At 46.1% G+C, this 23,784-nt stretch overlaps 1 protein-coding gene across 1 annotated transcript in view; it reads right to left on the minus strand.

The window, feature by feature from the left end:
• The window catches only part of col16a1 (collagen, type XVI, alpha 1), a 413,938-nt gene that overhangs the window by 201,752 nt on the left and 188,402 nt on the right, over positions 1 to 23,784 (minus strand). Inside the window, exons 14-17 of the mRNA XM_078566895.1 lie at positions 15,389 to 15,460; positions 12,933 to 12,977; positions 8,965 to 9,054; positions 1,752 to 1,790 (exon numbers count right to left, since the gene is read on the minus strand). Coding sequence (XP_078423021.1) covers positions 1,752 to 1,790; positions 8,965 to 9,054; positions 12,933 to 12,977; positions 15,389 to 15,460 — 246 coding nt within the window. The remainder of the gene's footprint in view (positions 1 to 1,751; positions 1,791 to 8,964; positions 9,055 to 12,932; positions 12,978 to 15,388; positions 15,461 to 23,784) is intronic.

Genomic DNA, 23,784 nt, shown 5'->3' on the forward strand with positions numbered 1-23,784 from the left:
CAACATTTTGCTTTTGTAGTAAATGTTAAATCGCAGACAGGGTCCAGGACCCCACTGGCCTTTAGGGTTTGTCAATTCATCGCTCAACTGTTGCTTGTCAGATACCAGAAGTATCTGAGGAAGAGTCAGATGGACTCGAAACGTCAACTCTGTTTCTCTCTCCACAGATGCTGTCAGACCTGCAGAGTTTTTCCAGCATTTTCTGTTTTTGTTTCAGATTTCCAGCATCTGCAGTGTTTTGCTTTTAACAGGAGCATCTTTATTCACGTCATTTTGGTTCTGTAACTAAAGTAAGCACTTAAACCTCAGACCGCAACTTTACTGAGACAGTGGGCTCGATAATACTCCACCACACCGCACCCACCCACCCCTCACACAATGGGTGGAGAGGGTCCGGGCGCATAGCAATTTAAAAACAGAGAAGGTGTCAGCTCAATTGGTAGCACTCCCATCTCTGGGTTGGAAGATTGTGGGTTCAAGTCCCACTCCAGAGACTTCAGCACAAAAATCTAGGCTGACACTCCAGTGCAGTTCTGAGCACAGTCAGAGGTACCGTCTCTCTGAGGCCCATTATGTCTTTTCTGGTGGAGGTAAAAGATCCTGTGGCACTGTTTCGAAGAAGAACAGGGGAGTTATCCTTGTGTCCTGGCTAATATTTATCCCTCAATCAACATCACCAAAACAGATTATCTGGTCATTATCACATTGCTGTTTGTGGGAACTTGCTGTGTACAAATTGGCTCCAATGATTCCTACGTTATAACAGTGACTAAACTTCAAAACCACTTAGTTGGCTGTAAAACACATTGGAATGCCCTATGGTCGTGAAAGTTGCTATATAAATGCAAATCTTTCTTTTTGTTTCTACAGCACTCCCACCCCCATGGTGGGAGTTTCCTGCCCTGGAGCGGTGGGGCACCTCATTAACATATTTAAATAGGACTCCCACAGTGCATTTGGGAGTCTGAGTTAAATTTGAAGTTGGCTGGGTTTTCCTGGACTCTGGAATCCCATGAATGGAATGGAACGGGAAGATATCGACTCCACACAGCAATGCTTTTCCTAGCATTCCTTGTGGGCAAGTGGAGTACCCCCAGTCCCCAGACCCTGAAGGGAGCATTCAGTGTCCCCTCAGCCACTTACGACTTTACTCCCTTGACCCTTTCCTACTAAATGTCCACACCCTACTGTGATCACAACTAACCACACACCCACCATCCCTCTGAAATCCTTAATCTCTGGCCTATTTTCATCCCAAATTACCCAGGACTGTGCCCAAGGTTCCCAGCTGTGGCCTCCTGCCTCACGATATCCTGCCCAACAATCAGTCAGTCTGTCAACTTGACTATTCCTGGCCTGTTCCGCCGTCCCAGTGCCCCCAATAAATAGTGGGCCCACAGTTCCTGCCAGCAAAAGATCAGAGGCTACAGGCCACACAACTGTGTTTTAAAGGCCCAGTGCTTTTACTCCCCAGTGGATCACAGCAATGTCTGGGACATTAATCTTCCATTCCTGTGGGGAAACTCCAGAACATTCCTGAAGGGTTAGAAGCTCCCTGCAGACTAAATGAACCCATTTGTAACTGTTAATGAATGACATAGAGCAGGGCAGTAAAGACAGAGTGGGCGAAAATCAGGGTACATGAGTTTGTGATTAACTAAGATTTGAAACTGCTGAAGTTAAGGGACGGAGCAGGAGTTCATGGTCAGGAGATTTGAGCTGGAGAAGGCCTCATTCCGAAATGAACTTACCGTGTCCCCTTTTGGTCCGGGTGGGCCTCCAGGTTTTCCCTATGGGACATAAAAGTAAAGAAGCATTAGAACTGTACTAACCAGCTGTACCGAACTCTACTGACCAGCTGTACCGAACTCTACTGACCAGCTGTACCGAACTCTACTGACCAGCTGTACCGAACTCTACTGACCAGCTGTACCGAACTCTACTGACCAGCTGTACCGAACTCTACTGACCAGCTGTACCGAACTCTACTGACCAGCTGTACCGAACTCTACTGACCAGCTGTACCGAACTCTACTGACCAGCTGTACCGAACTCTACTGACCAGCTGTACCGAACTCTACTGACCAGCTGTACCGAACTCTACTGACCAGCTGTACCGAACTCTACTGACCAGCTGTACCGAACTCTACTGACCAGCTGTACCGAACTCTACTGACCAGCTGTACCGAACTCTACTGACCAGCTGTACCGAACTCTACTGACCAGCTGTACCGAACTGTACTGACCAGCTGTACCGAACTGTACTGACCAGCTGTACCGAACTGTACTGACCAGCTGTACCGAACTGTACTGACCAGCTGTACCGAACTGTACTGACCAGCTGTACCGAACTGTACTGACCAGCTGTACCGAACTGTACTGACCAGCTGTACCGAACTGTACTGACCAGCTGTACCGAACTGTACTGACCAGCTGTACCGAACTGTACTGACCAGCTGTACCGAACTGTACTGACCAGCTGTACCGAACTGTACTAGCCAGCTGTACCGAACTGTACTAACCAGCTGTACCAAACTGTACTAGCCAGCTGTACCAAACTGTACTAGACAGCTGTATCAAACTGTTCAAACCAGCTGTACAGAACTGTACTAACAAGCTGTATTGAACTGTACTACCCAACTGTACCGAACTGTACTAACCAGCTATACTGAAAGGTATTAACCAGCTGTACTAACCAGCTGTACTGAACTGTACTAACCAGCTGTACCAAACTGTACTACCCAACTGTACCGAACTGTACTAACTAGCTATACTGAAAGGTACTAACCAGCTGTACTGAACTGTACTAACCAGCTGTACCGAACTGTACCAACCAGCTGTTCCAAAGTGTACTAACCAGCTGTACTGAAGTGTACTAACCAGCTGTACCGAACTGTACTAAGCAGCTGTACTTAACTGTACTAACCAGCTGTACTTAACTGTACTAACCAGCTGTACCGAACTGTACTAATCAGCTGTACCGAACTGTACTAACCAGCTGTACCCAACTGTACTAACCAGCTGTACCCAACTGTACTAACCAGCTGCACTTAACTGTACTAACTAACTGTAGCAAACTGTAGTAACCAGCTGTACCAAATTGTACTAACCAGCTGTACTGAAATGTACAAACCAGCTGTACTGAAATGTACAAACCAGCTGTACTGAACGGTATTAACCAGCTGTACCGAACTGTACTAACCAGCTGTACCGAACTGTACTAACCAGCTGTACCGAACTGTACTAACCAGCTGTACTAACCAGCTCTACTGAACTGTACTAACCAGCTGTACCAAACTGTAACAACCAGCTGTACCAAACTGCACTAACCAGCTGTACCAAACTGTACCAACGAGCTGTACTGAACTGTACTAACCAGCTGTACCGGACTGTACTAACCAGCTGTACTGAACTGTACTAACCAGCTGTACTGAACTGTACTAACCAGCTGTACTAACCAGCTGTACCAAACTGTACTAACCAGATATACTAACCAGCTGTACTAACCAGCTGTACCAAACAGTACTAATCAGATATACTAACCAGCTGTACTGAACTGTATTAACCAGCTGTACCGAACTGTCCTAACCAGCTGTACCGAACTGTCCTAACCAGCTGTACCGAACTGTCCTAACCAGCTGTACCGAACTGTCCTAACCAGCTGTACCGAACTGTCCTAACCAGCTGTACCGAACTGTCCTAACCAGCTGTACCGAACTGTCCTAACCAGCTGTACCGAACTGTCCTAACCAGCTGTACCGAACTGTCCTAACCAGCTGTACTAACCAGCTCTACTGAACTGTACTAACCAGCTGTACCATACTGTACTAACCAGCTGTACTGAACTGTACTAACCAGCTGTACCGAACTGTACTAACCAGCTGTACCGAACTGTATTAACCAGCTGTACCGAACTGTACCAACCAGCTGCACCAAACTGTCCTAGCCAGCTGTACCGAACTGTCCTAGCCAGCTGTACTGAACTGTACTAGCCAGCTGTACCGAACTGTTCTAACCAGCTGTACTGAACTGTACTAGCCAGCTGTACCGAACTGTTCTAACCAGCTGTACCGAACTGTTCTAACCAGCTGTACCGAACTGTTCTAACCAGCTGTACCGAACTGTTCTAACCAGCTGTACCGAACTGTTCTAACCAGCTATTCTGAAAGGTACTAACCAGCTGTACTGACCAGCTGTACTGAACTGTACTAACTAGCTGTACCGAACTGTAGCAACCAGCTGTATCGAACTGTACTAACCAGCTGTACTAACCAGCTGTACTGAACTGTACCAACGATCTGTACTGAACTGTACTAACCAGCTGTACCAAACTGTACTAACCAGCTGCACTGAACTGTACGAACCAGCTGCACTGAACTGTACTAACCAGCTGTAGCAAACTGTCCTAACCAGCTGTAGCAAACTGTCCTAACCAGCTGTACCGAACTGTACTAACCAGCTGTACTAACCAGCTGTACTGAACTGTACCAACGATCTGTACTGAACTGTACTAACCAGCTGTACCAAACTGTACTAACCAGCTGCACTGAACTGTACTAACCAGCTGCACTGAACTGTACTAACCAGCTGTAGCAAACTGTCCTAACCAGCTGTACCGAACTGTCCTAACCAGCTGTACCGAACTGTTCTAACCAGCTGTACTAACCAGCTCTACTGAACTGTACTAACCAGCTGTACCATACTGTACTAACCAGCTGTACTGAACTGTACTAACCAGCTGTACTGAACTGTATTAACCAGCTGTACCGAACTGTATTAACCAGCTGTACCGAACTGTATTAACCAGCTGTACCGAACTGTATTAACCAGCTGTACTGAACTGTATTAACCAGCTGCACCGAACTGTACTAGCCAGCTGTACCGAACTGTCCTAGCCAGCTGTACCGAACTGTTCTAACCAGCTGTACCGAACTGTTCTAACCAGCTATACCGAACTGTACTAACCAGCTATTCTGAAAGGTACTAACCAGCTGTACTAACCAGCTGTACTGAACTGTACTAACTAGCTGTACCGAACTGTAGCAACCAGCTGTACCGAACTGTACTAACCAGCTGTACTAACCAGCTGTACTGAACTGTACCAACGATCTGTACTGAACTGTACTAACCAGCTGTACCAAACTGTACTAACCACCTGCACTGAACTGTACTAACCAGCTGCACTGAACTGTACTAACCAGCTGCACTGAACTGTACTAACCAGCTGTAGCAAACTGTACTAACCAGCTGTACCGAACTGTTCTAACCAGCTGTACCGAACTGTTCTAACCAGCTGTACCGAACTGTACTAACCAGCTATTCTGAAAGGTACTAACCAGCTGTACTGAACTGTACTAACCAGCTGTACTGAACTGTACTAACCAGCTGCACTGAACTGTACTAACCAGCTGCACCGAACTGTACTAACCAGCTGTACCGAACTGTACTAACCAGCTGTACCGAACTGTTCTAACCAGCTGTACCGAACTGTTCTAACCAGCTGTACCGAACTGTTCTAACCAGCTGTACCGAACTGTTCTAACCAGCTGTACCGAACTGTTCTAACCAGCTATTCTGAAAGGTACTAACCAGCTGTACTAACCAGCTGTACTGAACTGTACCAACGATCTGTACTGAACTGTACTAACCAGCTGTACCAAACTGTACTAACCAGCTGTACCAAACTGTACTAACCAGCTGTACTAACCAGCTGTACTGAACTGTACCAACGATCTGTACTGAACTGTACTAACCAGCTGTACCAAACTGTACTAACCAGCTGTACCAAACTGTACTAACCAGCTGTACCAAACTGTACTAACCAGCTGTAGCAAACTGTACTAACTAGCTGTACCGAACTGTACCAACCAGCTGTACCGAACTGTACCAACCAGCTGTACCGAACTGTACCAACCAGCTGTACCGAACTGTACCAACCAGCTGTACCGAACTGTACCAACCAGCTGTACTAACCAGCTGTACTGAACTGTACCAACGATCTGTACTGAACTGTACTAACCAGCTGTACCGAACTGTACTAACCAGCTGTACCAAACTGTACTAGCCAGCTGCACTGAACTGTACTAACCAGCTGTACCGAACTGTACTAACCAGCTGTACCGAACTGTACTAACCAGCTGTACCGAACTGTACTAACCAGCTGTACCGAACTCTACTAACCAGCTGTACCGAACTCTACTAACCAGCTGTACCGAACTGTACTAACCAGCTGTACCGAACTGTACTAACCAGCTGTACCGAACTCTACTAACCAGCTGTACCGAACTCTACTAACCAGCTGTACCAAACTCTACTAACCAGCTGCACTGAACTGTACTAACCAACTGTAGCAAACTGTACTAACCAGCTGTACTGAACTGTACTAACCAGCTGTACTGAAATGTACAAACCAGCTGTACTGAACTGTACTAATCAGCTGTACCAAACTGTACCAACCAGCTGTACCAAACTGCACTAACCAGCTGTACCAAACTGTACTAACCAGCTGTACCAAACTGTACTAACCAGCTGTACCAACCAGCTGTACCAAACTGTACTAACCAGCTCTACTAACCAGCTGTACCGAACTGTACTAACCAGCTGTACTGAACTCTACTAACCAGCTCTACTAACCAGCTGTACCGAACTGTAATAACCAGCTGTATTGAACTCTACTAACCAGCTGTACCGAACTCTACTAACCAGCTGTACCGAACTCTACTAACCAGGTGTACTAACCAGCTGTACCAAACTGTACTAACCAGCTTTACTAACCAGCTGTACCGAACTGTACTAACCAGCTGTACTGAACTCTACTAACCAGCTCTACTAACCAGCTGTACCGAACTGTAATAACCAGCTGTATTGAACTCTACTAACCAGCTGTACTAACCAGCTGTACCAAACTGTACTAATCAGCTGCACTGAACTGTACTAACCAACTGTAGCAAACTGTACTAACCAGCTGTACCGAACTGTACTAACCAGCTGTACTAACCAGCTGTACTAACCAGCTGTACTGAACTGTACTAACCAGCTGTACCAAACTGTACCAACCAGCTGTACCAAACTGCACTAACCAGCTGTACCATACTGTACTAACCAGCTGTACCATACTGTACTAACCAGCTGTACCGAACTGTACTAACCAGCTGTACTGAACTGTACTAACCAGCTGTACTAACCAGCTGTACCGAACTGTACTAACCAGCTCTATTGAACTGTACTAACCAGCTCTATTGAACTGTACTAACCAGCTCTATTGAACTGTATTATTCAGCTGTACCAAACTGTAACAACCAGCTGTACCAAACTGTACTAACCAGCTATATTGAACTGTACTAACCAGCTGTACTGAACTGTACTAACCAGCTGTACTGAACTGTACTAACCAGCTGTACTGAACTGTACTAACCAGCTGTACTGAACTGTACTAACCAGCTGTACTAACCAGCTGTACCGAACTGTACTAACCAGCTCTATTGAACTGTACTAACCAGCTCTATTGAACTGTATTATTCAGCTGTACCAAACTGTAACAACCAGCTGTACCAAACTGTACTAACCAGCTATATTGAACTGTACTAACCAGCTGTACTGAACTGTACTAACCAGCTGTACTGAACTGTACTAACCAGCTGTACCGAACTGTACTAACCAGCTGTACCGAACTGTACTAATCAGCTGTACCGAACTGTACTAATCAGCTGTACTGAATTGTACTAACCAGCTCTACCAAACTGTACTAACCAGGTATACTAACCAGCTGTACCGAACTGTACTAACCAGCTGTACTAACCAGCTGTACTGAACTGTACTAACCAGCTGTACCGAACTGTACTAATCAGCTGTACTGAACTGTACTAACCAGCTGTACTGAACTATACTAACCAGCTGTACTAATCAGCTGTACTGAACTGTACCAATCAGCTGTACTGAACTGTACTAACCAGCTCTACCAAATTGTACTAATCAGCTCTACCGAACTGTACTAACCTGCTGTGCTGAAGTAGCTGTACTGAACTGTACTAACCAGCTGTACTAACCAGCAAAGGTCAAGCTGTTTGTAACAAGGCAGGAGGAACAAAGGAGATAAGAGCTTGATGCCCTTGCACTCGAACACAAAGGAGCAGAGATCTGTAATGAGGCCAAACCTCATTGCTACAACAGAACAGTAAAAATACACAACATCCAGGGGAAAAATACTGAATGTCTCATTGTAAAATTCTCATCCGAGCCAGAAACGAGAATATCAGGAGCCTAATGGGAAGAGTAAACAAAGCAGGGATGGAGGGAAAGGGCAGGGGGAAAGGATGATGAGGGAAATAGGAAAAGGGAGGGAGAGTAAGATGGGGAGGGCAGGGAGGGAGGAGTGGAGGAGGGTGGTGATGGGGAGGTGGAAGTGGAGGAGGGAGGAAAGGGGAGGGGGTACTGACTGGAGGGGAATGTTGAGGACGAAGGGTAAGGGGAGGCTCTGGGGGAGGGGAGTAGTGAGGGGGAGGGAGATGTTGCAGTGAGGGGGAGGGGATGGGAAGATGAGAGGGGGAGGAGGGAAAAAAGGGAGTAACATGGAGAGGAGTAGGGGAGGGAATGGTGAAGGGAAGGGCAAGGGAGCAGAGGGTGTGGGTGATGGGGAAGGAATGGCAAAAGGACGGGAGGGGAGGGGGGTGGTATGGTCAGGGGGTGTGGAGGTGGAATGTGTGAGTCTCACCAAGGAGAGCGTGATCACTGGTAGCCTGTCACATTTTCAGGGAGCATACTGCCCTCAATTAGTGGAAGCTTCATTCCATTGGGAATCTCAGGGGAGGGGTGGTCAACTGAGGGTGGTCTGGACACCTTGACCACCCTGACCTTGACCTCCCATGCTGCAGTAACAGTGTGGGCTGCACACCCCCTTCTGCTGCCTAACCTGATATGGGTGCTCTCTAATGCTGGAATCCATGCTGTCCTGCAACCGACACTCACCGGTTTTCCTGGAATTCCTGGGAGTCCTGGGTGTCCTGGAGATCCTGACTCGCCAACCAATCCCTCTGGCCCAACTGGTCCTGGATCTCCCTAATTAACAGAACAAACAGAACCTGAAGGAGACTGGCCACAGATACTGGTTTTGAAGACATAGTCCCTCACAAACAGGCCATCCATAACTGGTGATGATGAGGGCATGAGCTGTTGGGACTTTGAAGACCCATTAATTCCCACAATTCAAGTACAGAATGAGCTTTTCCAGAGTGAGTGATGTTCATGCCTCTGTGAGAAATGCTCTGGTGAAAAGGCGTACTTTAAATATCAGAACCTAACAAGCAACAAATCCCCTACGCTGGTGGACACTTAGTTGCCATGGAACTGGTCTGCCCTAGCTGCAGGATTTCTGAATCAAAAGCCTGTCAAAAGGGGTAATGTCCCAGAAATTTGGTCACATGGGCCTAATTCTCAGGCACTAAACAACCCCCTAAGTCTCCAGTCGGGCGGGTAGGAGGCCCTCACTCATTAGGAGCCAGGAGTGCATCATCTGCCATATTGGTAAAAATTGAAAAATTAACCTGCAGTGTCTATACCTGAAATAGGCATTGGAGCTTTGGCTAATAAGGAGCCAAATACCAGTGTGAGACCCCAATGCAAGATTAGTTCATCCCAAGGCAGTTGGCACATGAAAAAGGCAGGCCTAAGTGTGGCCTAACAGGCTGCCCTTAAAGGGGCTTCCGGGGGCTTTAAGCAACGGCGTGAGTGTTTAAAATATACCAACCTGAATGTGGAGCCAGCAGGCCAGAGCAGGAGTAGTCCCCCTGCCCCTCGACTGAAACCACACAACCTGCTCCTGCCCACCACACTCATTCCCCATCCGCACCATCGCCAGGGTACCCACATTTTTCAACCACCTGTCATATATGCCTGTGTTTGACAAACTCTTTTTAGTGTATGTTTGCGCACTGAACACTTTTAATCAGGAAATTAATTTATTCCACGTGGGGGCACTGTGGCATAGTAGGAGTGTCAGTGGACCACTAATCCAGAGGCCCTGGCTATTGCTCGGGTCATGGGTTCAAATTCTACCACGGCTTCTGGTAGAAGTTAAATTCAAATAAGAAATCTGGAATATATAATCTAGTCTCAGCAATGGTGACAATGACAAATATTATCCATTGTTGTGAAACCCATCTGGTTTACAAACGTCCTTTTGGGAAGGAAATCTGCCATTCTTACCTGGTCTGGCCTACATGTGACTCCAGACTTGACTCTGAAATGACCTAACAAGCAATTAGGGATGGGCAACAAATGCTGGTGTTGCCAGGACCCCTTGCCACGTTTCATGACAGAAGGAACAAAACAGATTATCACTTTATGTTTTCTTTCCCCCATTCCCTAATTTCTTTGGGTCCTGCTCTCCTCTCAGTTCCTCTCTCTCGAGCTCTCAATGGCGATCAGGGCCATCCAAACGTTCAAGAGAAAATAGGCAAAGAGGAAAACCTAACTGGGAGAAGAAGGGTACAACACATGTTTCATTGCATCTCTGCCATTCCTACTGTGCACCCATTGAGCAGACATAGGGTGACAGAGTCATCGCCCTGTCACCTCACCAGTGAGAGAAGATTCCCAAAAAATGAACCATTTCTGGAGTCAGTGCTGGAACGACACATTTAAACAGAGGGAATCTGATTAACTCTAAAAGAACTTCACAAGCAGACAAGTGTAATCCATCAGCGTTATTGATGTAGATGAGGGAGGCAGTTTGCTTGAACATACTTATCCAGCCTGTGGAAAAGAATCTATCGCCCCCTGCACCCCCATGGCTCAGGAGAGGCGGGTGCACACGGTGTGAAACACCGGGGTCCGTGCTCTGGGAGGCCCCGGGCTCCCATCTTCAAATGGACACAATGACCCCAAGCGGCATTGTGACCCGCGGCCCCGAGTCTGCACAAGCCCGCGGGATGTCATCTCTGGCTGGGTAGTACGGGACCGAGACACTTATCAACTGGTAGGCTCAGAGCACTTACTCACCTGAGAGTGCGGTCAAACATTTCTCAGCCACTCTGTCCAGTTCCAGCAGCTGCACTACACATGCTCCAGGAAGAGCCGGTGCTACCGCAAGGAACTCCTAACTCCCACCTTGGGATGTCACATTCTGCCACATGGCGAACGGTGGGTAACAGCCCCAGCATTGGAAAGTCAGTATTGTTGAATAGAATATTATGTTTTGTGATCGGGTGATGATGTAAACTAAACGGTCAGGAGGGGGCAGTGAGTGAGGGGGTGGGGTGAGGATGATGGTGGTGGCAAAGACCATGCAGCAAAACTGCTAGAGTCTGTGGGTGAGGCAAGGCCAAAAACAAAACCAGGCCAACCATTCCTCAGCTCAGTCCAAAGGGATTCCATCTGGGCTCTTTCTGTATTTCAGTTCAACGCTTTAATGAATGACATCTATCCCAGTGAACTGTTCTCCTGACTTTACTACAGGATCCAGATACATCTTGCCAGCAGACCCACGGCACTTAGGGTGTATCATGGCTGGACACCACATCAAGAGAAGCAGACATTTTTGTCCATTTATGGGGCCACCAGCAATGAATGTATTTTTTTTATTAGTAGGCCCTGAACCGGATTGTATTCTTGTTTGGGTTGATGGATGACAGCGGGGAGTCCAGGTGAATATTTCTGAAAGCTGGAAGCTTTCCTACCTCTGTGCATTCAGCATACCACATGTCTCCCTGATCCTGGGTCGAGGATGGGGAAACACTCATGCACCAAGGCCCCTCCACTCCCTGACTAAGCAAGTTGTGACCGCATGAATTTCCATTGGCTTATCGTAATAAATGGACTGCGGGTACTCAGAAGTCCAGACAGCTGGAAGCAGTGTCAAATTATTTCAGTGCTGAGGTCCAGTTCAGGCCAAGTTCCTTGGTTTTATGGTTTTATTTTAATGTGACTTGGCTTTTCCCTCAAGCCTGTAACCTTGAAGGCAACTAAAACAATGCCAGGACGTTTATTTTTTAAAAATTAATTCATGGGATGTGGGCTTCGCTGGCTGGGCCAGCATTTATTACCCCCTAATTGCCCTTGAGAAGGTGATGGTGAGCTGCCTTCTTGAACCATCCATGTGGTGTAGGTTAGGGAGGGAGTTCCAGGATTTTGACCCAGCGACAGTGAAGGAACGGCAATATATTTCCAAGTCAGGATGGTGAGTGGCTTGGAGGGGAACTTCCATATTGTGGTGTTCCCATCTATCTGCTGCCCTTGTCCTTCTAGATGGTAGTGGTTCTGGGTTTGGAAGGTGTTGTTGAAGGAGTCTTGGTGAGTTCCAGCGGTGCATCTTGTAGATGGTACACACTGCTGCTACTGTGCGTCGGTGGTGGAGGGAGTGAATGTTACTGAATGGGGTACCAATCAAGCGGCCTGCTTTGCTCTGGATAGTGTTGAGCTTCTTCGGTGTTGTTTGAGCTGCACTCATCCAGCCAAGTGCTCACTGTCACTGGGTCAAAATCTTGGAATTCCCTCCCTAACAGCACTTGGGTGTTCCTACACCACATAGACTGCAGTGGTTCAAGAAGGCAGCTCACTGCCACCTTCTCAAGGGCAATTAGGGATGGGCAATAAATGCTGGCCCGGCCAGCGAAGCCCACATCCCATAAATGAATAAATGGGAATCTTGTCTACCAATTAATATCTTTGATAGCTCAATAAGGATTGTAAGGAAAGCTTCCATCAGTCACCTCCCTTCAACATAAAAGACCTCCCTCCAGTCTTTCTTCACAACTCATTCCTTTGAATTTAAGGATCAGCTTCCTCCAAGCTATTTTTTCTAGAGGTTGAAGCCTCAGGTGTTAAAGGTCAGATTCCCAGTTCCAGATATCAGTCCATCCCTGTCGAAATGATTACAGCCTCACACCCCCAGCAGCTTGTACAACACATTCAGAAACTACTGGAGATTATTGACGAACCTTTGCACCCTTTGGCCCAGTCACACACAGCTCTCCTGGTTTCCCCTGATAAGATAAAAATTCACGAGAAAACACAATTAGAATGACAATGAAGAAGAGGACCTTTCAGAAACAAACACTCACTTCCAGAACAAATTTAATCTACTTATGGGATAGTGACTCCTGGTTCCCAGAATTCAGCGCTGTGTGCAAAGTGTTAAATGGAAGGAGATTGGTGCCGTGATGTTATTCTGCTTCAAGTTATCATTAGCAGGAACCCTAGCTTCAGGAATCCCTTCCTCACTGGAGGAGCCCCATTGGGCTCTGACTGTTCAGTGGCTTACTCAAATTCTCTTACAGTGCAATCAGAGTAAATTCCAGCACAGGAACTGTTCATTCAGCCCATCATTTCCTGCCAGTGATTTTCTCCATATGAGGAGTCTAATCCCATGCCCAGTCTCATCCAAATAATGGTGCTTATTCCCCATCCAATTTAACTGTCTTCTTTCTCATGCACTCTATAATTTCCTTTTAAAGTTATTTTTGAATTCTGCTCCAACAACAATTCAGATTTTAACCACTCTGTTATTTGATAATTTTCAAATGATGTAAAGTGTTAAATGCTTATTTCAGTTTCCCACTCTGCTATGGAAGACCCCTTCCAAATATAGTGGGCAGCACACTTCTAGCACTGAATTAGTGTGTGCATGCCGCCACCAAATTGGAAACTTATTTCAAGCCTATAAAACATGCATAACATGATCCAATTTCTACACCCATGAGCTTAAATCTTATCCATGGCATATAGTGAGATTGAGTTTTATAAATCTGGAAATTCGTGGGTCAGCTATTAGACTGTTGTGAAAGCCCAATAGGCTGACGAATGTCTTTGAGGAAAGGGAACCGGTCTCTCTTACTGAGTGTGGCCTATAGGCAACTCCAGTCCCATGGGCAGGATTTTTCATATGGCGGGCGGGCACGGTGGGAGCGGGCGAGGCTGGTTGCGGAGCTGAGTGCCACCCATGACCGGCTCCGTGCCGCCATTTTACGCGGTCATGTAATACGCGGCCGGTAGCGCTTGGCAGGCAGGGGGAGGAGGGAGAATCAGGGAGCACGAAAGAGCACCTCAATGTCCCTGAGGCATGGAACTGCCACAAGGAGATTCAATCGATGTTCAAAATATTAAATAAAAGGTTTATAAATTGATTTAAGCATGTGACTGTGTCACATAAGTCGGGACATGTTTTTATATTTGTGAAATTTTAAAAATTTATTTCATAAATGCTTCAGGAAACCTCATCCTGCTCGTGGATGGGGTTTCCTAAAAAACGCAAAGGCCACTTGGCCTTTTCGCCTGCCCGCCAACCATAAGGTTGCACGGGGAGCATTTAGGATAACTTTAATTAGATCCTTAATGGCCTGAATAGGCCGTTTACATATCGGGGGGCATGCAGCCAACTCTGGCGCGCACCCGCCAAACTAAACATCGCTACTCAGCGCGATGAGATCAGGACACACGCCCGTCGTCATCGCGTGTCATTTTACGCTTCAGCATGTGGGGCCCGCCCCCGCACAGTGACTGAAAAATTCTGCCCCGTGTTTTGTGGTTGCTGCTCAATATCCTCAGGGTGACTAGGGATGGTCAATAAATAATGCTTTGATACCTTGACAGTGTTGTTCAGATCCCAAGAACAAAGTTAATTGTAAAAAAATGTTAGATACATTTCAAATTGGTCATTATTAACAGATAGAGCAGCATTTATTTCATCCTAACAGTCCAGGCTGGATTCAAACCCAGATCATGAATGTTGGACTAAAATTAGATGAACAATCCTGAGGTCTGGACTAATAATCCTGGCAATGTGAGTTCAAATCCCAATGTAGCAATTTGAGAGTTTCAAAATCGTTTCAAAGGAGACAAAAATATTACTGTTGGAATTTTGTAAAAATCCCTAGTTCACTCATGGCCTTTTAGGGTAAGGAGCCTGTGATCCTGGCCTAGCCAGCAATGCTCACATCCCATGAATGAATAAAAAAAATTCTTATTCAGTCAGCTTATTCAGCAACTCCAGTTCCAATGTGGTTGTTTCTGATCTCTGCAGTGAGCTAGCGAGCCACACAGTTGTATCAAAGTGGTTCAACAAGAAAGCCCATCACAACCTCTCAGGAACATATCCCATAAATAAATGCATAAAAAATTGTGTGATCATCATTAGGGTCCCTCCACTATTCTTAAACCTAATGTAGACCAATCTTCCCAGGTATGGAGTTTGTTAACTATCAAAAGTCAGTTGGTTAGAAGAAGATGACCTCAGTTTTCCAGATCACCAACCCCACTTTCTCCCTGTTGCAACCTTCAGCTTTTTCCGAAATCTATTCCTTCCCATGAATCTGGTATGTCACTGTGGATTTTGGTGAATCTGTGTCGAGTTTTCTAATGTAATCAGAGGTTTGATCAGAATAAGCAAAATACTCACATCTCTTCCTGGGAGACCAGCCAATCCATGCAATCCTGGCTCACCCTTCTGACCTTTCTCAAGATTCAGAGGCTAAAAGAATATTCTCAATTAGAAATGAATAAATACAGGCTGTAATGAAAAACTTGCTTAAATTACAAGACACTATTCAAAAGAAAGAAGTCAATTGGAAATGGTGGAACACTTCCAGAAGCAACTGAGGCCCAGACTCAATGAAACAAATGCCATCAATAACTTCACACTCTGCTCACTGGAAGTCATCCAACTAGAAATCGGCATAGTAACAAATGGCCTAACCTACATCAACACAGGAATCAGACCTTGTTCTGGGCCTGTCAGCCTAGGGAATTAATATTCAGCTGAAGACAGCCCTTGTATCCCATTCTTCGACAACTGAACAAATTCTACTGTCTTGCCATTACTGAGTTTTTAGATCGAGCCGACAGAAAGGCTGGCATCACCTAATGCATCACCCGAAGGACTGCATCTCTGACAGGGCCACACGTCCTCAGCACTGGACTGGAGTGCCAGCTAGGCTGTTTGTTCAAATCCTGGTGCAACAATTGAACCAAATCTGTGATTACTGCCAATCAGCTCAAGCTGGCACACAAATGACAAGTGAACCAAAGCAGGGAGTGAATACAAGGAGAAAGAGGACAAATCACAAAATCACAACTGTTTCAGCACAGGGGGTCACCATTTGGCCCATTTGCACCAGTTCTCCAAATGAGCAACTCACCCAGTGCCATTTCCCCATCTTCTCCCTGTAACCCACACATTCTTCCTTTTCAGATACCAGTCTAATTCCCTTTCGAATGCTTCAATTGAACCTGCTTCCACTGCACTCTCAGGCAGTGCATTCCAGATCTTAACTGCTTGCTGCTGCTTCTTTTACTGAACACTTTAAGTTTGTGCCCTCTCGTTCTTGATCCTTTCATGGAGCGGGGACAGTTTCTCCCTATCTACTCTGTCCAGACCCATCAAGACATGATAAGAAGAGAGTTGGGGAGCTGGTTCATTTTAACCCCTAGTCTACGCAACGTTCATCCTGTGCTGGCTCCCCTGTGACCAGGGGCTGTTCATTTTTGTCATGGATTATGAAGTAAATAAAAAAGACAAAGGATAGAGTTTTTGCTTGATTGCACATTTTTGGTGCAATTCCCCTGATATCGCTGTAACTGTGCCAAACATTGTGCTATTTTAAAAGCAAATTGCACCTAGCACGATTCAAGTTTACAATCTTTTTGCGCTAGTTTTAAAACCACTGTGCTAGACCCAGGCTCTGCCCACAAAACTGGCCACACCTTCAGGTCAAATTAATCACCATTTGGAGTTTCACTAATTGCATCACTTGTCATCTATCGAGCAAGATCCAAAAATTAAGCTGATTCTTTTGGGCCCATTTTGTTAGGTTTGAATATATTTATGTTTAAATTGTTAATGAACTGACTACTGTACCCCAATATAACTAACAACTGCTTCTGTATAACTTTAAAAGCCATTTTCGGTAATTTGAAATCGGTTAGTCTATGGATTGACAGTGTGATTTAAAATGCTTATTTCTAGTGGTAAATCCATTTCCAGTTACATTAACAAAGTGCACCAAGTTGCCCCTCTTAAATATATCAAAAGAAAATCTTTTGAAGCAAAATTTCAAAAGAAGTTTTAAAACACTGTCAATTATGGTGGTTCACAGCGGATTTGACATTTCTTGGGATGCAAATGAGCTGGATTTTTGCCATCGAGGCAGGAAGCCTCCGCCTCCTTTAAAAGGGCCCCTGCTTGCCACGTTTCCGTTCCTGGGAGGCGGGGGCGGCATGGAGTTGGGCCCACCGCCTCCGGAGGCATTTCAGCTGTGGCCACAGAGGCAGGTAAGTTCTGAGGTTTGCTGGTTAGAAAGCCCGCCTTGGTTCTCTGAGACTTTGTCTCAGTTGTATTAAAGGCTGTTAGGCCCTCTAACCCTCACCCTTCCATCCTTTCCCATGCCCCCTCCGTATTCCCATGCCCCCTCCGTGCCCCCCGCTTCCTCCATGTCCACTCACCCAGAAGGTACCATAGAATCAATGAGCCATAGAATAACAACGACAAGTCTTAAAATGCACAAGTCTTAAAAAAAAACAACCCATTCAGAAATCTGATTTGAAAAAACTGCTCCTCTTACAACCCTACAAAAGCATCAATCAGACAGAGCCATGACAGTATCAATAACAGAAGCTTTACCTCACTTCATACCTCTTAATCTTGTCTAAATAAACATACAGGCATTGAAAGAAAGAGTTCAAAGAAATAATAACTTATTTTAACTTTGAAAAGGTGACAGTCAATCAAAGCAAACACTCCACTTCCACCCGAGAAAACAGACCCCTGCCGAGCTAATCCATTGGAGCTCAGCCAAGCATCCATAATGAGGACATCTCTGAACTGTAGCAACATAAACAGGTGGCCAGACATCTGTTTCTCCAGGTGGCCTTATTATGAATTGCTGGCTCCTGGAATGGGGGCGGGAATCCTGGAGTTGGGTCACACTTGCCATTTTTCAAGGCCTTCAGAGTCAGCCTGACTCTGCGAAAATACAGCCCAAACACTTTCAAAAGCAGAAACTCTGCCTCAGAATCTCAATTACAATAACAATGAGTGATTCAGATTAGAAAACGATTCAATGGACATCTCGCAGGGCAGGGCAGGAGGGAACTTCTTTTGAACATGTTACATGAATGAAAGTTTGTTTGCAAAATCACTTACCTGAGGCGCCATGAGTTCTTCTAGGATTCCCTGTTTAACAACAGAATTTACTCAAATTATTCTGGAAGTGTCTAATCACAGAGATCTGTTTTTTTTTTGATGATAGAAAACCCAACTTTCTTGCAATTTCCAATATGGTTGCCAACTCTGACTTGACTAATTCCTGGAGATTCAATCATGTGGCTGTTGATCACATGGTATTCATTTGGGACATATGCCCACTTTGAAAGTGTGATTGCATTTATCTTATTTTGGTATCTCAATGTCACCAAGTAAATATCACTGATTCAATAAAACCATTATTGATACCAGTGCCTTCTAACTAAAGGTTTCCTACAATTTTATGACTTTGTAGAAAACAAGAAGTTATAAAAATAATAAATGAATTAAAGTCCAAAGATCCCACACCCCATCACGGAGATCCAGCTACAGAGAGGTGAGGCTCAGTCTTCAGAGAGTATCAACAAAGCTGCCTCATTACCGGAATAAATCAAAGAACAGCACACACGGCAGAACACCACAGAACTTCAAGGAACATCACAGTCCATCACATAACGCCGTGGAAAACCACTAAACACCACAGAACATCACAGAGCAATATAGAGCATCACAAAGCAATACAGAGCAATACAGAACATCACAGAACAATACAGAACATCACAGAACAACACAGACTACCACAGAACATCACAGAACAATACAGAACATCACAGAACAACACAGACTACCACAGAACATCACAGAATAATACAGACTACCACAGAACATCACAGAATAATACAGAACATCACAGAACAATACAGACTACCACAGAACATCACAGAATAATACAGAGCAATATAGAACATCACAGAACAATACAGACTACCACAGAACATCACAGAATAATACAGAGCAATACAGAACACCACAGAATGTCAGAGGACATCACAGAACAATACAGAACATCACAGCACACCACAGAACATCACTGAACACCACAGAATGACATGAACACTCCCTTCCCCAGTTTGTGCTTCTCTCTTTTTCTCTCTTCCTCAGTTTGTGTTTCTTTCTCCTTCCCCCAGTTTCTCTCTGAGAAATCACTGAGTTTGTTTTGCTTCTTGATCCCGCTACCATCACCCTCACAACCAGCAATGAAGTCGTATTTCTGAACATTGGGGTGATCAGCGGGGTCTAAACATGGCAGTTTGTTTGTGAGTCACAACAGCCAGCACAAACCAGGGCCATATCGCCTGAGTCGCCAATAGCAATGGCCGAGAGACCATGGCCAACTCCAGGAGTCACCCACCCAAAGTGGTAGGGTTTTTCACAGATCTCTGAGTGTAGGTAATGGATGAGATTCTCTGAACTCAGACAGACTTGGGGAATGGAACTGACTGGATTCCTCCACAGAGAGTTGTGATGGGCTGACTCTCCTCCTTTAGTGCTGCCATGAATCTATGGGTTGGATTTTCCGATGCCAGTGGGGTTGGGGAACTGGTGCGGGCTTAGTTTCAAAATCATGGTCCCAATGGTCATCAACACCTTTGTGAGAGCTTCAAATTTTCAAAGTTCTGCATGAGTCAGTAGGATGGGGAACACACTTGCCACTAATTAAGGCCTGCTAAGCTCCTTTAGGAGCTTGATAAGGAATCGGGACATTCGGGAATGCAATTTTAAAGTTAATCTGGACGAGCCCAAACTGTCTGGTGCACCTTAGTGCACTGCTATTGGATTCACCACAGGGACAAAAAAAGGTTCATCTTGTGACAGAGAAAGTTATCAAGCCCTTGGGTAATCTGAGCTGGAGCATGTGCATTGCCTTGGTTTGATCCAGTCGCCCTCTTAAACAACCATTTATCCTCCATGGCCATCTGAGGAGCTGCCTGCTCTCTTTGGCAAGGCACTGGCAGCCCCCAACATGGCTGCCACCTTCTTTGCCATTGGTGTCAAGCAGACAGTTCCCATCTCCTGGAGAAACCTGGTGGCTCTAGTTGGGCGCCAAGCTTACCTCCTGCCCAATTAGGACATTTATGTTTAAAAATTGTATCACTATTGAAGAATTCATCCAGCCCTATGACTCTATGGGTAGAATTTAAAGCCCTCCTCTGGGTTGAGCTTGGAAACAGAGGCATTTAATCACGTGGGAGGTGACAGGTGGGGACCCCCTGGACTTCTTGCCAATGCCCTAATTAAGTCCAGGGCAGGAAGTCTTGTGGACGGCCTTCCTGCCCTGTCACCAATTGAGGTCCTTAAGTGGGCAAATAATGCCTTCTCCCAGCTGCTGGTTTTCGACCAGTGAAGGGAAAGGACGTTGCCACACTGGGAGCCTGAAAAGAAAACCCAACAGTCATCTGGTGGGAGGGGAGGGGAGGGGCGGGGAGGGGTGGGGAGGGGCGGGGAGGGGCGGGGAGGGGCGGGGAGGGGCGGGGAGGGGGGGAGGGGCGGGGAGGGGCGGGGAGGGGGGGAGGGGCGGGGAGGGGATGGGAGGGTGGGGTGGGAAGGGGAGGGGTGGGGTGGGAAGGGGAGGGGTGGGGTGGGAAGGGGAGGGGTGGGGTGGGGAGGGGAGGGGTGGGGTGGGGAGGGGAGGGGCGGGGCGGGGAGGGTGGTGCCTGATTGATGGACTCGATTGAGAAGGGGGGCCTGCTGAGAGCCATGCCTCCTGCCATTGCTGCTATACCCCCCTCCCCTCTTCACTCTGTGACCTCCTACTCTGTCCTCACTCACCTTCAACCTGGGTCTCTTGGAGGTCCTGGGCCTCTGGTGGGTGCATTGCTGGCAGTTATCACCACTCCCCCAGTGGAACTGATGGTAATGAGGAGCTGCCAGACTCTGATTGGCTGGAAGTTCTTATTGGTTGGGTGGGGGGGGACTGGTTGGGGGATTGGGCTTGCATCTTCAGGGTCTTTGATCCTGGGGAAGGCCTGTAGCTGTTCACTTAAGTGCCTGATGTGAACTTATGACAGGCCTTCCCAAAAGGAGGTGACACAGGGTTCTCGCCAGCTCTCCAGCAGGAGGGCAAAACACCCATCACCTGCATTAAACACCACCCTATGACCCGAAAGGAGCAAGTACACCATTGAGCTGCCTGGGGGTGGTTCCAAGTTTCATTCCTCCTCTTTACTTAACGTTATTTTATTTTACGGAATTTGTTTCCCCTATTCCTCGGCCAAGCAGTAGGCAGCCCCCAGGCTTCTATCACCCAGTCCTCTGCTAATTTGTCACCAGGTTTTTGTCACTACTAGGCATCTGTTAAGTTACACAGTTCACATTTGTTTAGGAAGCTGGGAATTTAAGTTGTACAACCAACACTGGGAGGCCAAAGCTTGGTCACTGCCCAGCTGAAATGGCACTGTCTCTTGTCGTTGGTGCATTTCAGGGTTTTGCTGGGATTTGGCAGTGAAGGGTATCCTTGCTTCTGACCTTCCCGATGTTTCTTTATTTGTTGTCAGGATGAGCTGAGGTCAGAGGTTAATGAAAGCCTAAAACAAAAACAAAAATACCTGGAAAAACTCAGCAGGTCTGGCAGCATCTGTAGAGAGGAGCACAGTTAACGTTTCGAGTCCGAATGACCCTTCAACAGAACTAAGTAAAAATAGAAGAGAGGTGAAATATAAGCTAGCTTAAGGGGTGGGGGGGGGGGGACAAGTAGAGCTGGATAGAGGGCCAATGATAGGTGGAGATAACCAAAAGATGTCACAGACAAAGGGACAAAGAGGTGTTGAAGATGGTGATATTATCTAAGGAATGTGCTAACTAAGGGTAGAAAGCAGAACAAGTAAGGTACAGATAGCCCTAGTGGGGGTGGGGTGGGGTGAAGGAATCAAAAAAGGCTAAAAGGTAGAGATAAAACAATGGATGGAAATACATTTAAAAATAATGGAAATAGGTGGGAAAAGAAAATCTATATAAATTATTGGAAAAAAAAGGGGGGGGATCGGAAAGGGGGTGGGGATGGAGGAGAGAGTTCATGACCTAAAATTGTTGAACTCAATATTCAGTCTGGAAGGCTGTAAAGTGCCTAGTCGGAAGATGAGGTGTTGTTCCTCCAGTTTGCGTTGAGCTTCACTGGAACAATGCAGCAGGCCAAGGACGGACATGTGGGTATGACAGCAGGGTGGAGTGTTGAAATGGCAAGCGACAGGGAGGTCTGGGTCATGCTTGCGGACAGACCGAAGGTGTTCTGCAAAGCGGTCACCCAGTCTGCGTTTGGTCTCTCTGTGACATCTTTTGGTTATCTTCACCTATCACTAGCCCTCTATCCAGCTCTACTTGTCCCACAACCCCACTTAAACCAGCTTATATTTCACCTCTTCTATTTTTACTTAGTTCTGTTGAAGGGTCATTCGGACTCGAAACGTTAACTGTGTTCCTCTCCGCAGATGCTGCCAGACCTGCTGAGTTTTTCCAGGTATTTTTGTTTTTGTTTTGAATTTCTAGCATCCGTAGTTTTTTGCTTTAATCTTAATGAAAGCCTTTGGCTAGGTTGGGTTCTTTCCCACTAGAAACTGCACAGGAGAGTCAACCCCACCTGTTGGAGGGTCAAATACCTGCCCAGCATAGAAATAGGTCAGACCAATAAAGTCTTAGTTTATGAGTTGCCTATCTTGGTTGAAATGATACTCGGATTCTGTGAAAGATTTTGGCTACCCTTGGGTTGTTAAGGTGGAAAAATAGCAGCTCACAAGTATCTGACAAATGGTATGTCAGGCTAGATTGAGCTTGGCTATATCACCCTCCCAGACTCAAATTACCTGCTCGTACAAGAAGAGTAGACAAATCAGTCTGAGATCAGGAAAGCAGTGCAGTACGTTATAAATCACTGTTCATTCACTGAGCAGAGGAGGAATCTGCAGCCAGTCTTACATAACCCAGAGAACCGAGGGACAGACTCCCCTTTTCTTCCTTCCCAGAAACCGGTTCTTATATATACTTAAGAATAATGCCCTAACCTTTTCCCAATTAGTAACAGCTGCTCTCACTTACAACTACAGCACACACTTGAGGTGTCAGCTGTGGCTCAGTTCATAGCACCCTCGCCTTTGAATCAGAAGGTTGTGGGTTCATGTACCACTCCCGGAAACCAAGAACTGTGAATGTACTCGAAAGAGTTACAATCTGTGACTGTTGATAACTCGAAAGAGTTACAGCACACACTTCATTGTGACACAATGGGTTGCAACATTAACACAGTAACTGGAAGGGGCTGGAGAAATAACACCAGTTAATGGTGTTATTCTCTGTCAGACTGGGAGAGATAGTGTGATGACTCTTATCCTTTGGGAAAAGCCTTTTTTTCACCTATTAATTAATGTTTGAATTATGCTGATTTTAGTTGATTTGTTACAGTAAAAGTTTTAAAAATGAAATCTTGGCCATCGGTTTTCCTTCCGTTGGTGTTGTGTCCTTTCTTTTAAAAATGTTATCGTGTTCAACAGGGTTCATAACAATATTATGAGTCAATAGAGTTAGCCTTAGACGGGAGAAATATCACTCTCATTAATGGGGGAGAAATTATTTTAGTTCAGTACGCTACTCTCTCTATTCAACTCTGTTTCACTTTGAATCTCAATCTGTATGAGCACGGGGAGGTTGAGGTGGAACAGTTTAACTATCTATCAGTCACCTGTATCTATGGGATGCATCAATCACCAGCATCTCCTCAGAGCAGG

This window comes from Cetorhinus maximus, chromosome 21, assembly GCF_964194155.1.
Source record: "Cetorhinus maximus chromosome 21, sCetMax3.hap1.1, whole genome shotgun sequence".
In the NCBI taxonomy this organism is placed as follows: Eukaryota; Metazoa; Chordata; class Chondrichthyes; order Lamniformes; family Cetorhinidae; genus Cetorhinus; species Cetorhinus maximus.